The 18,132-nt window shown below is 43.4% G+C and overlaps 2 protein-coding genes across 2 annotated transcripts in view; both read right to left on the bottom strand.

The window, feature by feature from the left end:
- VIL1 (villin 1) overlaps positions 1–4,767 on the bottom strand; it is a 29,420-nt gene extending 24,653 nt beyond the window's left edge. Inside the window, exons 1-2 of the mRNA XM_087712836.1 lie at positions 4,562–4,767; positions 2,360–2,453 (exon numbers count right to left, since the gene is read on the bottom strand). Of these exons, the coding sequence (XP_087568962.1) occupies positions 2,360–2,453; positions 4,562–4,683 (216 nt within the window). The 5' untranslated portion in view covers positions 4,684–4,767. The remainder of the gene's footprint in view (positions 1–2,359; positions 2,454–4,561) is intronic.
- The window catches only part of SLC11A1 (solute carrier family 11 member 1), a 228,640-nt gene that overhangs the window by 96,889 nt on the left and 113,619 nt on the right, over positions 1–18,132 (bottom strand). The window lies entirely within an intron of this gene.

Here is an 18,132-nt window from a genome sequence, read left to right as displayed (position 1 = left end):
AGCATTATACAATGCACTCTTTGTCCATCAACATTCATTCACAGCTTCGCATTCTTGTTCTCTGAAGGCATTCCAGAATAAGTTAAAAAAAGTTTTTTTTATGAGCCATCACAAGGAAAGGGGCAGTTCCTGGCCCTGAATGGAGCTGTTTCATAGGAGGGGAGCTTTCACCAACATGTCCACTTCCCTGTTCCCACTGGTCAGGTCTCCTAACAAGCAAGCAAGTTTGGAATTGGCCAATAAATCTTGATTGCTTTGCTTAGCCGCAAAATGAGATCCAATTTATTTTAGAAAACCATGCATGAAAATAGCATCTGCTTGAACGTAGAGATATTGAAAGAATTGTGCTGGTCAACAAGATGGGATAATTCAATCATTTCCCCCCTTGCTGCACTTGCAGGAGGATCCTTTCTTTAAAGCTGCCTTTTGCATGGAGAGAAAAACCCCTTCTGTCTGGTGTGAGGACTATCATAACTTGACTGCAAAAGTCCAGGCAGTCTCTAGGTGGCATCAAGGCCTTTGCTACCAATTAATAGTTGCCTGGATTTTACAGCCCATACAGATAGTCTAGGAGTGGGGGCTGAGCTTAGCAGCTGAAAACTGAAAGCCAAGGTTCAAGACCCGAAACGCTGCATGACGGAGTGAGCTCCTGTTACTTGCTCCAACTCCTTGGCCACAGCAATTTGAAAGCCTGCAAGTGCAAGTAGATAAAAAGGTACCACTTTGGTGGGAACAATGTATTGTGTTCCTCATTGTATAGCGATGGTAGCCACACGAGCACAGAAATGTCTTCGGACAAGTCAGGATCCCTGGGCTTGAGATGAGCACCTCCACTCGCCCCCACCCCCCACCCCAGTCAGACACGAATGGACAGGGAAACTCACCTTTACCTTACAAATACTTACTTGACTTCTATCATAATTGAGACCAGAATTTCCATCGTTAAACAAGGCAGATTCTAAATAAGTTGCACCCAGTTTTACAACATTTTTGCCATCGTTGTTAAGTGAATCATTGCAATGGTTAATTGAATGCTGTGGCCTTTAAACAAATCCAGCATTCCCTATTGACTTTGCTTGCTGGAATTTGGCCAGGAATGTGGGGATCACATATAAACCCAAGAGGCTGAAAACATTGTAAGTATATATCAGATGCCAAGCACCCAATTTTGATCACATCACCATGGGGCTGTGTCAGTTGTAAGTATGAGAACTGATTGTAAATCACATATTTCAGTGCAATTGGCATTTTGAACAGCCATTAAATGAAGGGTTGTAGGCAGTGGTGAGTTTCAAAATTTTTTAGAATCTCTTCTGTAGGTACGGCCTGCTTTGTGGGAGTGGCTTGCCAGCCATGTGACTGGGTGGGCGTGGCCAACTTGTAAAATGTGGTGAAACTCACTTAACACTCTTGCTTAGCAACCAAAATGTTGGCTCAGGAACTCTGGCATTTGAAGCATGCAAGTCTTAAAGTTGTCAAGTTACAAGACCCTTGCACCCCTAACCCTTTAGAAAAAAACCCCAGGGGTGTTCAAACTTGACAGCTTTAAGACTTGTGGACTTCAACTTCCAGAATTCCTCCTCTCGCTCTTCATCTTGACGATGTGCTGACAGGCTGGGGGAGGGAACTGGAATCAGTTCTAAAAGGCACTGCAGATTAGTGGAACCTCTTCTATAGGAGAGCTTAGAACTGGCAGGAACCCATCCCTGGTTGTAGGTCAAAGTATAAGGTAGCCCTACTTAGCATATTTTACTCTATAGAGCAGGCTAGTCACAAGAGGCTTCCTGTATAAATGTCAAGTCAAATATGTAGAGCAGAATTGAGTTGGGTTAAGACTGCTGAGTCTTAACCCTTTCCCTGACTGCTACCTACATCTTTACAGTTTTTTTCCTGAAAATTGTTTCCCATAAAACATGGCCAGATTATTTCTTAAAATAGCAGATTAATTATCAGCCGTTGAGTTACTAGTGTAAACAGTTCCTTCTATTTTTCCCCAGTTTGCATTAGTTTTTGTAGTTATGATTACAATCCATAATAAAATTATTATAAAAGCCGAACAGATAAGGCCAAAATAAACATTTCAATTTGAATTTATTAAGTTTAGCCAGTATGTTCGGTCTTGTGTTTTAAAGAATCCCATTTTTTGTAATATTAATATTAGATTTTGGTAACACTTTTTTGATTTTCCTGAGGCTGGCTCCATGCTTTGGGAAGCTACAAGCTGGGTAGTTCTTGTGTAACACTTTGACGTAAAATTGCCACCAACTAGTTTCTTCTACATAGACATCTGCTCATTGTTCTATGGAATACTGTCCATCCATCCACATGGGTTTTTGCGCATATTCACATTCATTCTCACCTCAATTCTCCATATTTGAAGTCCAGGTGTGGTTTTGTTCAGAGTCTTGGTGACTTTGGTATTAAGTTCCGGCATGGTGACTAATCCTTTGTAGCTGGATTTTGACATGGAATGAAATGGAAAAGAACATTAGCAACAGCCCAGGTCAAAAATAGTATGTGTCAAAAGACATTTGAACTTTCCTGATGTAACTCAGCCAGCTTTGGAATCCCCAACCTTCATCTCTACAGTACTCGATTAGTTGAATATTGTTAATTAACTTACCGTATTTATTTTTTTAAAAAAGACATACATGGAATATCTTACCATTTGTATTCATTGAGCTCATGCGCTTAAATGAATGCTACACACTTCTTCGGGATGCTAAACCTGTACAGCTTGAGCATCAATAGTTAGCAAGTCCAGTTTTGGAGAATTACGATCTTAATTATTAGGAAGATGAAGTCAATGAAGTATGCATCTTAAAAGAGACAGGGAGGACACAAGGTTTTGTCTTTAACTACTCTGTAGGTTTCTGGGCATTCCTTTAAGCATTCTTGGGAATTTTCCAGTAAGGAGAAAAGTTCCAGTGTAGGATATAATTATCCCTGTGTTTAATACACAGTACTGCTGCAGGACCTTTGTATAGTTTCCTTATGTATGTGCTTTTTCAGTAACATACCAGTGGTGAGTTGCAGGCGGTACACCCCAGTACGGGCATACTGGTGCCTGCCAGGAGCACTGGGTACCGTTCCCGTACGGTGCTCCGGAGCGCCCACCTGCCCGCCCGTTGTCCTTACCTGTCTTTAAACTCTTCAGCTGAACTTTATATCAGGGTTCAATATAGGAAGTAGGGCTAATCAACTGTGGCAAAAACAGCTAGTCCTTGACTTACAACCATTTATTTAGTGACCATTTGAAGTTACTATGACACTGAAAAAAAATGACTTATGACAGTTTTTCATCTGTATGACCATTGCAGCATCCCCATGGTCACATGATCAACCTTTGGGATGCTTGGCAACTGGCATGTATTTATGACAGTTGCAGTGTCTCTCGGTCCTGAGATCACTTTTTGCGACCCTCAAATGGAGCTCAATCCACTTAAGAACTGCAATGCTGTTTTACAAACGCAGTGAATCACAAAGGTAGTAAAATGGGGCAAAACTCAGTTAATAACTATCTTTCTTAGGTACAGAAATGTTAGCCTCAATTGTGGTCATAAGTCAAAGATTACCTGTATAGTTTAACCTGACTGATAAGAGAGACTTAAAAGCATCAGCTGTTATTGGGAGAACTGGCTTTCCAATATCTGTCAACCCATTACCCATCTGTGGGTTGCAATAGAGCAAATCTAAGCAAATGCAGCTATTATCTCATTAGGCTCCCTAATTCTCAAATGACAACTTTCAGAGGAATCTCCTTACAATCCCACGGAGAGATTTGTTCACTTGGTTCCTTCTGAATCTGAGGCTCTTCATTCTGCAATTTTATTTTATTTTTTGCCAATTCCCTTTCATCCAAAGCATGGCCCAACCCATCTATGGTCTATGGGAAGCTTCTTCCTTCCTTCCTGAATATGCATCTTCCTTTCTCCCTCCAAAGGAAGGTCCACACTGATTCTCCAGCTGGACTGTGTGGCTAGCCTTTGTGCTAACACAATTGCAAGAGGGGTCCTTGGTGCTATCTGAGCTCGCTTGCCTTCTGGCAGAGATTTCATTACCCAAACTAGATGACATCAACAGTGCCCTGATGCTGTTATCTAGTTTAGGTAATGAAACGTCTGCAAGGAAACAAGTGAGTTCAGAGAGCACCAAGGACCCCTCACTTCAATCCTGAGCTACAAATATTCTCCTTTATCGGAACAAAATTAAGAGTTATGCAGGAGGATTCTGCTATCATCAATTCTCATCCTGGGAGAACCGATGACAGCACTGGAGCTCAAGAGATGACAGCGGCTCAAGAGAAACCTCCTGTTTGGATTGTAAAACTTGTGGTTTTTCTCAGCTATCACACTGCAAACACAAAGCTTTCAGTCCTTATCTTGGAACAGGGCAACCCTGGTGTTATATAAACCAAGTTGGAGCAAGGACAATTTGGGGTCAGGCTCCTCCAGAATGCAGCAACACCCCCCCTCAACCCACTCCCCACAGTTCCTGATCAGGCCCAGTGAGGCCGGTGCCAGGAGCCGTCTCTCTAGATTCCCCAGAACAAACTTCTTACCTTGGCTGTTGTGTCTGCTTAGTGGGCACGCAGCACCTTGGAGAAAGAGTGTGCCTGAACAGAGGAAGTGCCAGGGCGACCTTTGTCCCTTCCTTCCCTCTGTCGCCACCAGCTTTTGCCATATAAGGGCAGGAATGCCTAGGAAGGAAAGAAGGAGAGCCAAAGTCCCTGCAGATCCACCTGAGTTATGTCCTTGGCGTGGGTAAGATCTAGCTTGCAATTGAGGCTACTCACCTGTCTTCCAGAGAAAACTTGCCTTACCTGTGACCTCCAGAGAAACAAATGCAGCCTGCTTGCCACTTGATTTTGGTAACACCCCACTGCCACGTTTTTCAATCCCGGTCAGAAAAGATGGTGGATGGTTTATTGAGTGTCCTTGAGTAGTCGAAAGTTTGCCTTCAGACTGGCTGGTCATCATTTCATTGCATTTAATTTACTCTTCCTCCTTGGTCTTTGTCTTCCAAATCGCTAATTTGGAAATAACAAACCAGATGGTCAGTTGCTCCACTGAGACTCAGGACAAATCATTTTCTTCATAATAGCAATATACTCCGCAAGAGAACGATGCTTCTGTTTTTTAAAAACATTATAATTCTGTTTGTCTTGTTTCGTTTATATTATTCTTATGTTACTTTTTATTTATTACTTATTAATTATATTTCGATCCTGCTTTTCTTCCAAGAACTCAAGGCAGCTTACCAGTATATGGGGCTATCCCTGCAATTGATCGCCACAAGATTGATGAGAGTGACTAATTGGTCCAAAAGTCACACAGTGAGTTTCCATGTGAAACTAAACCTTCCCAGGCTAAGTCCAATATTTTCACCATTATGATTGTTTTGGGATTAGACAGGCTGGCAACCATTTTGTGAAAGAACATTCATGAGAATTAGGCTCACTCTTTATTATTGACCCTGTGGGCATAAATCTAATTTATCTGCTGTGGAAAAATTACTCAAGAGTAAAGATCGTTACAAAAGATAAGCAGGCCAAACTATCCAATTGAAATATAGGTCCAGATTTTCTGAGAGTTAATAGCGTACAAGAGTCCACGATGAATCAAATCAAATATTTTTATTACGATCATAGATCAGAAAAGAGTACAAGGCTGAACCATTGTCCTCTGGGAAAAGTTCAGTCTTTTTGTCTGAAGGCAGTAGTAGAACGTCATAGGGAGGAGACAAAATGCCAAAGGGAACGTGACACTGTGTAGACCAGTAGCAAATACTTTCTCTGTGGCCTCAAATTTCAACAGCTCAACAACATCATAGTATTAGCAAATCCAGTATTCTTAGTAATATACATGCAAATGATTCCTGCCTTGTCTTTAGAATCTTTTATTTTCTGCTATGTTCCACCACCCTGTGGAACATCATCTCCCCCACCACCCCAGGCAGTGCTCTGCGCATATGCAGAAGCAAAAAAAAACCAAGATGGCAGCGCTGCCCAGAGAACCAATTCGGGGGCGTGGCAGGATGCCAAACCACTACCAGTTCACCAAACCAGTCCAAACTGGTAGGAACCCACCACTGACCCCAGATGAGACTGGTCCCATCCTAGTTGTCCTTTCAGATGTCCCTCAAAACCTGAAGTTCCAACGGGCTTTCGGGTTTGAAGGAAATGGTGATTTAATGAGGGAGCCTCGTTGTTTTTAACTTCTGATGCTCTCTTAGCCTTTTAATAACAATAATGTTTTAATTGTGGATTTTAAAAAACTATTTCATTTTTTTATTGTATGCCACCCAAACTCAGATTTTTGTGCGATGGGCAGCCACATAAATAGGATAAAGAAATAAATAAAATTTATCAAGTTTATGAATTTGATTTGGTTTTGCAAAAACATTTTCCACAATTATAACAATGTAATTATAACAATCGCGGGTGAGACAGGAATTGTCCTTTGGCACTTATCATACAGCCTGTTCTTAACATAGTATACTCTTTCAGGGTATGGTATCTATATTTACTGTACAATGGCATTCATGAGAGTCCATCTTTTCTCTTTTACCCCGAAAGGTTCTAGTTTATTCACATTTCAGTTCTAGAATCTAGTGTTACGGCTCTTCCTGGGTTGTATTATTTTAGAGGACAGGAAGAAAAATGATCTTTGGAAAATCAATAGATATAAGGAAGGAACTTTTATCTGTCCAAAATATTCTCCGTTCAAGAAGAGGGAAGGAGGGAAGGGTGGGAGAGAGAGAATTTGCAGAAGGGAAATCTGCGTGGAAGAACTTTCAAATAAGCTGAAGTGACTCTAGTAACCTTTTATTTATTTTATTTTTATTTATTTATTTATTTCATCAAACATGTATTAGATAACATATATAAGTATAAACATGATTTGAATATATGAAATGGATATGAATAAAAGGGAACATTAGGGCAGGGACGGTAGGCACATTGGTGCGCTTATGCACGCCCCTTACAGACCTCTTAGGAATGGGGTGAGGGTTGACAGTAGACATTCTAAGGTTAAAGTTAGGGGGGTTTGGGGAAGAAACCACTGAGTCAGGTAGTGCATTCTAGGCATTGGCTTTGTCTAAACCTTGACTAAACCTTGTGGATTAGTTCTACCACACAATTTAGTAACACATTGTCCTCAAGTCCTCTATGGTTCTTTGAACATATACTGAATTGCCACATAAAGGCCGGAGGATGTATATAGACATAGTGACCTATATTTCTTTGTATATGTAAGAAAAGATTCTGTTTATCTTATCTTCACCATTAAGATAGTAGAAATAAATCATCAAATGAAATTCTTACAGTTGCTAATTTCTATTAACTCCCTGGGCCAGCAGGCAGAAGGCTTTCTGAAAAGCAAAACTGACCAAGTTCAGGACTTCCTGTAATGGTGTATCTACAGAACATTTAGGTTCAGTGCAAAAATAGCTTCTTCCTTGCCCAGAAATCTTTGTGGACAGAATAGTCTGGTCAGAAGGAACCCCTGCCTACCCATTCACTTTTTCCAGTGTAAGAAACCAGATATCTGTTGGGTTCTTGGTATCCTCTGAAGAAGATTCCCTTTCTGCAGACATTTCATTACTAACTTAGGTAACATCATCAGAAAAGAAGCAAGCTCAGAAACCAACAAGAAACAACTCATCCCTGAGTATTATATGTTCCCCACTATAGTGCCACAAGCAATAAGGAGCAACCAGATCATAGCTATAATATAGGGACATTGTCTGATGATATGTGATTTTCCTATAATGGAAATATCAGATACAGAAGATAAGGATTTGTAATGATTATATGGAAGACAAAAAACCACCTTGACATACAGGGATTAGTTGGACTGGAATCTATGGATATTCAGCTATTCACCCCTAGCCATGGAAATTCACTGGGCTATTATTTTAATAGTATTGTGTTATCTAAAAATGCAAGGAAAGAACATTATGTATGTTGTCTTAAGCACCTGAAGGAAAGACAAGGTACAACTATAATGGCTGAATAAAAGAATTAATTGTGACAATTAAGTTTGTCATGTGAGGATAACAAAGAACGCACTATTAACATTCTTTCACTGCTACAGTCAAAATAGCCTGTTCTTTGAGTTTGTCTTTCAAGGTTTAAAAGTTTGAGAAATGGAATACGTACACATCTCTTCCTGAAAATGGGAGGCATGACATGTACTCCAAAATGATTAATTTTCACTCATACCAGCTAGTAAATGAAAATATAGTCCACAATGATATTCTTTTGCAAATGGGTGCTTTTCATGGTCAAAACCTAGGAAAAGTTCACCTTGTCTTAAGAAACCAAAAATCGAAGAAGAGACAGGATAACTTATAGGTCAAAATAGTGAGGGTTCTGATTTGAAAAAAAAAATGTTAGTCAGTAACTGTGTTATTCTTTTGTGCTATTATTTTGCTAACCATCAATCTCACAAAACTGAAATCAAGATCATGAGCATGGTGTGTTCAAACAGGACATTTAGTGAGTTCCTCAGTGCAAATGGTGTAACTTGCATGTTGCCATTAGCAGAGAGAATGGGAGGGGACAGACAAAAGAGATATATGCCCCTTGTTACAAAGTTAAGTACAGGTGAAACTCAAAAAATTAGAATATCGTGCAAAGGTTCATTTATTTCAGTAATGCAACTTACAAGGTGAAACTAATATATGAGATAAGACTCATTACATGCAAAGCAAGATAGTTCAAGCTGTGATTTGTCATAATTGTGATGATTATGGCATACAGCTCACAAAACCCCCAAATCCACCATCTCAGAAAATTAGAATATTACATACAATCAATAAAACAAGGATTGTACATAGAACAATATCGGACCTGATGAGAGCAACTTTTGCATCTCATTTGGAAACCAAGGACCCAAAGTATGGAGGAAGAATGGAGAGGCCAATAAGCACAGTAATCCCATGGTCATTAAACCAGTTTTTGGTGCTTTTGGCAAAAGTTGCTCTCATTAGAAAAGAGGACTTTGGATCACCGAGCAACAGGACTTTGGATCACTGTGCTTCATTAAGACCAGGGTCAACGCAGCTGTCTACCAGGAGATTTTGGAGCACTTCATGCTTCCTTCCGCAGATAAGCTTTATGGGGATGATGACTTCTTTTCCAGCTGCCCACACTGCCAAAAGCACCAAAACCTGGTTCAATGGCCGTGGGATTACTGTGCTTGATTGGCCAGCAAACTCACCTGACCTGAACCCCATAGAGAATCTATGGAGCATTGCCAAGAGAAAGATGATAGACATGGGACCGAACAATGCAGAAGAGCTGAAGGCCGCTGTTGAAGCATTCTGGTCTTCCAAAACACCTCAGCAATGCCACAGGCTGATAGCTTCCATGCCACGCCGCATTGAGGCAGTAATTGCTGCAAAAGGGGCCCAAACCAAGTACTGAGTACATATGCATGCTTATACTTTTCAGAGGTCCGATATTGTTCTATGTACAATCCTAGTTTTATTGATTGCATGTAATATTCTAATTTTCTGAGATGGTGGATTTGGGGCTTTCATGAGCTGTACACCATAATCATCACAATTATGACAAATCACAGCTTGAACTATCTTGCTTTGCATGTAATGAGTCTTATCTCATATATTAGTTTCACCTTGTAAGTTGCATTACTGAAATAAATGAACTTTTGCACGATATTCTAATTTTTCAAGTTTCACCTGTACACACTCAGAGTAGAAAGATCACTTCTTAAAAGTAACCTTTCAAGGGAGAGGCTGAGCAACTTCAACAAGTCTGGAAGAACAAGGATCCAGAATTGATAATTAAAGGGCAATGTAAGAGAGATTTTCTTTGAGTATTTCTTTAAATGGAGAAGACTTGGCAGAGTTGTCTTCTAAGGCAAAATGATAGTTTGGGAGTTTCAAGGAACACCCTGGCTTCTGTTCTCTGGTGGCTAACCCACCTGCTTATTCCAATAGCAACCAGCTGTTCCTCCTTTTATGGCACCAATAAAAACAAACAGCAAATGGAGAAAACATTTATGATGTTGACTCTGCCCAAGCCTGTGGACTCTCTACTTTATTTCACAACAGCTTAGAAGTTAATTAAAGCATGAAAAGGGCCAGATAGTTAATGGACCCCACATCTCATTATATTTCTGGAATAACTTTTTTTCTCAGTTAACCTTGTCCTTGATACTTTGTAGGCATGTCCATTCAAACTTCCAAACTCATGTTGATAGATACTATTGTGCAAAGGGATATCTGGTAGGTTATCCTGAGCTACAACATGCACATGGATACAGATCAAAAGTTGCATCACGTGGAAAATGGAAACAAAAGTAAATAAAGTAGATGTGGGAAGAGCATAAAAATGAACAGATGACTGAGCTGTCCAAACAACTAAATAAATGCAAAGGGTTGAAGACAAACAGCTGAAAAAAGTAATATTCTGATACCTTTAAGGCTGATTTTTTTAATTTATTCATTTGTTTGTTTGTTTATTCAGTTTCTATATCTGTCCATCTCAATCCAATTGACTTATAGCATAAGCTTTTGTGAACTACCATCTACAATCATCACACACATGATTTCTTGGGATAGAGAAATATTCTGTAACATTTATCCCTGAATTGGATGAATGTATACAAACTGGAGAAATTGGAGGAAAATGAAATGTAAAGTCTGTGAAATTGTCTCTCAATGCTAACCACCAAAGATAACAACTGGGTGTGACTGAGACACTCCTGCACTGATGTGCTGATTCCAGTATTGGACACTTCCTCTTAACCACTGGCCTCTGACCTTTTAACCTGGACAACAAGTTCATGGCCATACACAAAGATCTCCCCTCTTGCTTTGTAGGGATGGGGGAAGACAAAAATTTAGTCGTGGTAGCTTTTATACCCCCCATTGTTTCTTTATTGCATTTCCTTCTTTGAGGACATCCTGCTGTGTCATAGCTGTGTAGGGAGAGAAGCAAAACATTAACTCCAGTTGCTCCTTTAAAAAATGGCCCTGGGGTGGAGTGGGTGAGGAATGGTGTCCAGGCATTGCAGCCTTTTGCCTTTAGAAGGGAGGGGAAAATCCTAGAGCTGGGCCAAGGTGACAATTCCCTCCAATGCAATATCAGTCACCCTGCAACTCAAAAAACCTCCAAAGCTCTCCTTATCACCCATCCTTTGCAACACTAGCTGGGAGAAATTAACAGATTTCAGAGTGATGTAGTATTTGTATATGAAAAGGACCTTCAAATGTATTCCATTCCTCTTAAATGGCCAATTTCAATCCTCTCTAAAATTAATAAACAGATAAATATAAAATGGCAATTTGGCAAGACAAATGTTCATTTTAATAGATCCCCAGGTAACAATGAAGTAGGCATGTGACATGGTGTTACTTTCAGCTTCAAGGTTACAGGAGAATGCTGTTTCTGTTGTCCTCTCCATTACTGATCTGCATTACTGGTGCCCTCTGCATTATTGGTCTGCACAGCTGTTTAGCCATGAAAATCAACAACAGAAGATTTTTCTTTCTACTAAGATGTCTATTAGTTTCTGCAATGTTTCTAGTTTTATTCCCTGTTGAAATGTAGATGGTATATTAATTATAAATTCGCTTTGGAGGTTTGGAAATAGGTGACTATACCCTGGAGTAAATTAAACTCTTTCCTCGCATATACTGCTTGCAGGCTTATTTTGACCACTGCTAGGCTAAGTAATATGATACCCTCCAAATAATTTGGATTTCAATTCTCATCTACCATATGATATACCGTATTTTTTGGAGTATAAGACGTACCGGAGTATAAGATGCACCAAGATTTTGAAGAGGCAAATTAAAAAAATAGTTTTTGCACTCTGCAATCTCCCCAAAACAGGGCCATTTTTTGTCAAAAAAAAAACCTGGCCCGTTTTTTGCTCATTTCCACCCTCCCCAGCCCCCAGGAGCACTCTGGAAGCCTCCTAAAGACTATGCATGGCCATTTTGGTGAAGGGGGTGAGGTTTTGGGAGGCAAAATAATTCTGTATTCAGTGTATAAGATGCACCCAGATTTTCACCCTCTTTTACTCCAAAAAATATGGTAGTTAATGGCAAAGGAGAGGAGAATTATGATTTGAGATCTCTGGAAGATATCAGGATAGTTATCCCAAGTCTATGTCAGTTGTTTAAAACAGGAGTCCACAACCCTTGGTCCATGGCTCTCTGCCGGGCCACAGCCTGTTCTGGACGAGGGTGTGTGTATATAGTTGCATTTGTGAAAACAGCACGCGCAGATGGGAAACCATCCCCTTTCCTTCCCCTCAGTGCTGCCGTCTCCACCAGTCTGCCGAGCCGGAAAGATTGGGGAATTCTGGATTAAAACATCAACTGTTAACTTTTCACAGGGTAGACTCTTTTGCCGATTGATCTATTTCTGTTTCAAATGTTCTCATGAGTGAGAAGATTCAGCTGTTCACACAACGTGCAAAGCCACAATTTGCTTAACCGTATTATCACCTAGGCTATTCCTAGCTGGATTTGTATAATCAGCAGTGCCCAAACCAAGCAAACCACATTTTGGCTTGTATGTGTAAAGCCATCAACTCGCTGAACAAAGGAAAATACCTTCCACTTCCAGGGCTGTGATATGCTTGCTTTTGTGGGTCAAGCACAAATGAAAAATCATACATGACTAGAAGCATGACATCCAGTGAACCAGCTGGGTATAATCTCTAAAAAGAACTTCAAAGTTGCCCAGTATGAGATGGAGGAAGTTGGAGCCTGAGAAAAAACTAGGTACTAACATCCTCTGCCTGGCCCAATTTCTAAATTCCCTAAAATGACCTATCATAGCAATTAAAAACAAGATAATAAAAAAAAATAGTGAAGTTGTATTTGTGCTTATATGTTGCTATTTTTCTCTAGTAGGCACTAGAATTCTGTTCAACCCTCTTTCCTAAACTACTCACAAAGTGAGGATTTTAGTTTAATGCTCAACTTAATGCTTCTGTCATTCATAAAGAGCCTGTTCCATACTTGATGTCCTTCCACACAAGGCATACATTCAAACAGCTACATTTCTCCTTTCTGTCTGAAAGATCACCATGACTATGGGGGAAGGGTATGAGCAGGTAGCATTAGAAACAAATGGGGAAAGTGGCGATTCTCCAGATAAGGCAAAACTCCAACTCCCATCATTCTGGGTGCCGATGTTGGGGGGAATAGAAGTTCTAGTTTAATCAAATTTGGAGGAATTTCTTGTAAAAGTGCTGTTAATTATATTAATTTGTCTACTATCCTGTTCTGTCCCCCCTTCTCTGCTCGTTAACAGACGACAGGCAAACAAACTTAAAAGGAACTCTCTTTATCAGTTCTCGGCTCAGACTGGCTGCGAGCCCAAAAATAAACAGAAATAAAGTCTCTTTCAAGAAGATAACAGAATACAAAACAAAAACTCTTACAAAGCAATGCACTTCTCACCACTTTCCCGGCCTTCCGTAAAGCGACCAAGACCTGGCTGTTCCGGCAGGCCTGGGGCTGTTGATTAATTTCCAGCCCCACCTGATGGAATGGATGTTGTATTAATTTTTTAACATTGTATTTTTTAAATATTTTAAATGTTTTTACTTTGTTGTGAGCCGCCCAGAGTCCCAAGGGAGTGGGCGGCATACAAATCTTATTAAAGTTCAAAGTTCAAAATAGACTGCATGGGGAAGATGTCCACCCATTTAGACAGAGCATCCACCATGAGGAGGAATGTCAAGTGGGCCGAAGAAGTCGAGGTGGAGGTGACTCCACGGAGAGGAGGGGGTCTCCCAGGAACGGGCAGGGGTGGAGGGCGGAGCAGGGCGGACTGCCTGACAGAGAGGGCACCACTGGACCCAGGCAGCAATGTCAGTGTCCATGGAGGGCCACCAGACATAGCTGCGACCAAGAGCTTTCATTCGCACTATGCCTGGGTGGCCCTCATGGAGGCGGTGGAGCACCTCCTGGCAGAGGGCCGCAGGAACAACGACCCTGGAGCCCCAGAGCAAATAGTCCTGTATGATGGAAAGTTCGTCCCGGCGGCGAAAGAACGGGGGGGGAACTCGGCCGAGCGAGTGTCCGCCGTCCAGCCCCGGTGAACAGCATCCAAGACCCTCTGGAGGAGGGGGTCAGACCGGGAGGCTTGGGAGATGTCGGATGCCGAGAGGGGAAGAGCAAGGTCGTCTGTCAAGGTGCCGACTGTGATCGCGGGCGTGGAGTCAGAAACAGAGATGAGTAGCGGGCAGCGGCTAAGGGCATCAGCATGGCCCATGTGTTTGCCGGGGCGGTAGAGGAGAGAGTAAGCGTAGGAAGAGAGGAACTCGGACCACCGACCCATGCGGGGAGAGAGTATAGGAGGGGTGGGCCGGTCACCAGAGAGAATGCCCAAGAGGGGCTTGTGGTCGGTCTGGGGGGGGAACCGGTGTCTGTACAGGTAGGGGTGGAAGCATTTTACCCCCACAATGGCCGCGAGGCCCTCCTTGTCCAGCTGGCTGTAATTGCACTCAGCCTTGGACAAGGTGCAGGAGTAAAAGGCGATCGGGACTTCGGAGCCATTGGGGTAGCATGGCTCAGGACGGCCTCGACACCGAAGGGGGAGGCATCGCAAGCAAGGATAAGTGGGAGGTGCTCGTCATATTGAACAAGCACGGGGGCAGATGTCAAAAGGGATTTGACAGCCGTGAGCACATGCACCTCACGGTCTGTCCAAATCCAAGGGGCGGAGGAATCTAGGAGGCGGTGCAGAGGCTCCGCGATGGAAGCCTTATTGGGAATGAAGGAGGCATAGATGTTGAGGAGCCCCAGGAACACCTGGAGCTCCGCCTTGGAGGAGGGGGTGGGGGCGGGGAGAATGGCCTCAATTTTGGAGGGGGTGGGGTGGATTCCTCTGGAATCCATGAGATAGCCCAGGAATTCAATGGAGGGGTTGCCCAGCTGGCACTTAGAGCATTTTAAGTGCAAGCCAGTGTCCCTAAAATGAGTTAGCACTGCCCTGAGGGTTTTGACGAGTCCTGATTGGTCGGCGACGGCAATCAGGACATTGTCAAAGTAAGGAACTATGTCCGGGATGCCATGGAGCACCCGCTCCATGAGTCCCTGAAAAATGCCAGGAGCCACGCTGACCCAAATTGCAGGCGGCAGCACCTGAAGGCCCCCCCGTGGGTCATGATGGTCTGGGCTGTGGCAGAAGCCTCGTCGACGGGCAACTCCTGGTACGCTTGGGCCAGGTCCAATTTCGCGAAAAGTTTGCCCTGGCCCAAGGAGTGCAACACGTGTTGCACGACTGGCACAGGATAGGGGTGCACTTGTAGGGCCTTATTGACAGTTGCCTTATTGTGCGCAGATCCTCAGGGATCCGTCGGACTTCAAAGGCAACACTATGGGAGTCTCCCATGGGGAGTGATCCACGGGCTCCAATATGCCCTGTGAGATCAGTTTATCGAGCTCCGCATCAACACAAGTCCGAAGGGCAAAAGGAACCTCTCGCGCCTTAAGGCGAATGGGTGCCACCATAGGGTCCAGATTAAGGGAGATGGGGTTGCCTTTGTAGCAGCCCAGGGCATCTGAGAAGACATAATCAAATTTAGATAGGAGAGAGTCTAGGGAGGTGGCGAGGCATAATGAATTAATGCCGGCAATGCTAAGGCCAAAAGCCCTGAACCAATCGAGCCCCAGAAGGGAAGCAAGGCGGCTGCGAACTACAACAAGGGGCAAGGAACCCTTAAACCGCCCATACTGGACAGGGAATTTCCCACAACCCAGGATGGGGATAGGGTTGCCCTGGAAGTCCCTCAGGAGGCAGTTAGCAGGGGACAGCTGGCTTGGCGTGAAGTGCAGTAGCAAGGCATGAAGAGTGTCTCAGGACATGATCGTGCGGGCCGAGCCTGTGTCCAGTTCCATCTGGCAGGGATGACTGGCGAGTAAGACACAGAGGTGCATCTTACCCCGACCCCCGAAAGAGGAGGCAGCGGAGTCGGGCAGCCAGTCGGGTATTGGAGCCTCAGGATCGGAGACGGTGTAGCACCCCAGGCGGGTGGTAGAAGACCCAGGAGGCGGACGCAGGTAGGTAGCCGATGGAGCAGAAGAAGAAGACGATGGAGGCCTCGGGCTGCGAGAGTCTCCAGGAGCTGAGCGGCAAACGGCCGTGATGTGGCCCTTCTTCCCGCACTTGCGGCAGAGGGCATTTCGAAAGCGGCAAGAGGCCCTGGAATGGCGGCCACCGCAGCTGAGGCAAACACCACCATCCTGACTGGGCAGAGACCTGAGGCGGTCGACGGAGGAGTCGAGATTGGCGCAGAGCTCGTCGGCCATCATCTGACAGTGGACAGACGAGTGAGGCAGCGCAGGCATCGCGGAAGCAGGGAACCGACGGACATCAGGGGTGGACTGGCCGGCCATCTCATATGTGCAGGCTTCGTTCACTGCGATTTTCATGGAGAGTTCAGCGCGGGACAAGATGCGGCGATGGAGGTTGATATCAAGCAGTCCATAAATGAACTGCTCCAAGAGGGCATCTTCCAGGTCGACAAACTCGCAATGTATTGCAGCAGCCCTCAGCGCAGCCACGTACTGGCTGATAGATTGGCCCTATAGTTGGATGCAGCGCCTGAAGTACTGCTGGCGAGCGTATTTGGATGGCGTCGGCTCGTAGTGCAGCTTGAGCCTGGCCATGAGGAGGTCAAGAGGCATTGTATGCACTGGGGTTGGTGCTGAAAGAGCCCTGGCGGTGGCAAACATTTCAGGGCCACAATAATGGAGGAAGGTGCCCCGTTTCCTCCCCTCAGGCAATTCACACAGGTCATGAGCCTGAAGGAAAACCTCGAAATGCTCGAGGAAAGCATCCCAGGATTCAGCCTCAGGGCGGAAAGCGGTGAAAACAGAAGAAGGAGCCAAGGCTGGGACGTGAACGGGGTCCGTGTCACTCATCCTCATCGCCAGTTTTAAAGACGAGAGTCTGAAGTAAAATTAACCAACTTTATTGTAGGAACAAACAGTCAACAGCAAAACACGAACGGAGAAGAGAGCCCGCCTGACAGCTATTTATACTTGACAGCTGTCAGGTGGGTAGCCAATCGGTGGTGTGTATTTCTCCCGCCAGCCAGCTGGCGCGCCAGAGCCAATCAGAAGCCTGAGGCTCTGGCCATGGCTGCCGGCTGCGTCGGGAGGACGCAACAGTGCTGGTTATTACCTGTAAAGCAAGCCTTATATGGCAATAGGGCCTGGTCATTGAAGGGCTGCCTTCTTTTCCGTGACATCTGGCCTGTTCCTATTGAATATGTTCAGTACTGCAAGTTCGGTGCACTCTGTGTTCCTTCAATTAAAGCACATACAGGTAGTCCTCCACTTACAACAGTACATTTAGTGTCTGTTCAAAGTTTCAATGGCACTGAAAAAAGGGGCTGGATTTGGCATTTTTATCCACCTATCGAGTCCTTGCTAAGAATCTGGGATAGCCAGATGCTATTATTTAATATTAAAGCTGCAGGATGTAAGCTGCTCCAAGTTAAAATGCCTTTTGTAATTGACTGGTGGTGATTTTGTCAATGCTGATGTTGTTCAAAGAGCTCCAGATGTTTTGGAATTGCATCCTAGGTGCTTATTATTATCTTTCTTTCTTTCTTTCTTTCTTTTTTTCTTTCTTTCTCTTTCTTTCTTTCCCTGCCTCCCTATTCTTTTCTTCTTTCTTTCTTTCTTTCTTTCTTTCTTTCTTTCTTTCTTTCTTTCTTTCTTTCTTTCTTTCCCTGCCTCCTTATTCTCTTTCTTCTTTTGCTTTTTTCTTTCTATCTTTTTTCTTTCTTTCTTTCCCTTCCTCCCTGCCTCCCTTTTCTTTCTTTCTTTTTCTTTCTTTCTTTCTTTCTTTCTTTCTTTCTTTCTTTCCATATATTTCTTCTATTTGCAGGTCTTTGTATTTTGTGATTTTCTCCTGTTTTTTCTCTTCTCTTCTGCTGTCTCTGGGTACAATAGCATCCACTATACAGACTTTTTTGCCCTTTTTATCAACATTAGTCAAATCTGTGGTATTATGTGCCTTATTACTTTAATGGATTTTCTAGATCAGAAAAACCCGTAACTATTGCCAGCACCTTACTGAGGTTGTTTAGATTGGAAGCTAAGTAGAAGTGGAACAGATTAGTA

The sequence above is a fragment of the Thamnophis sirtalis genome, unplaced genomic scaffold, assembly GCF_051295495.1.
Source record: "Thamnophis sirtalis isolate CommonGarterSnake01/CBP01778 unplaced genomic scaffold, rThaSir2_p1.2 scaffold_1, whole genome shotgun sequence".
In the NCBI taxonomy this organism is placed as follows: Eukaryota; Metazoa; Chordata; class Lepidosauria; order Squamata; family Natricidae; genus Thamnophis; species Thamnophis sirtalis.
The sequence above is the reverse complement of the archived record's forward strand: the minus strand, read 5'-3'. Positions and strand labels throughout refer to the sequence as shown.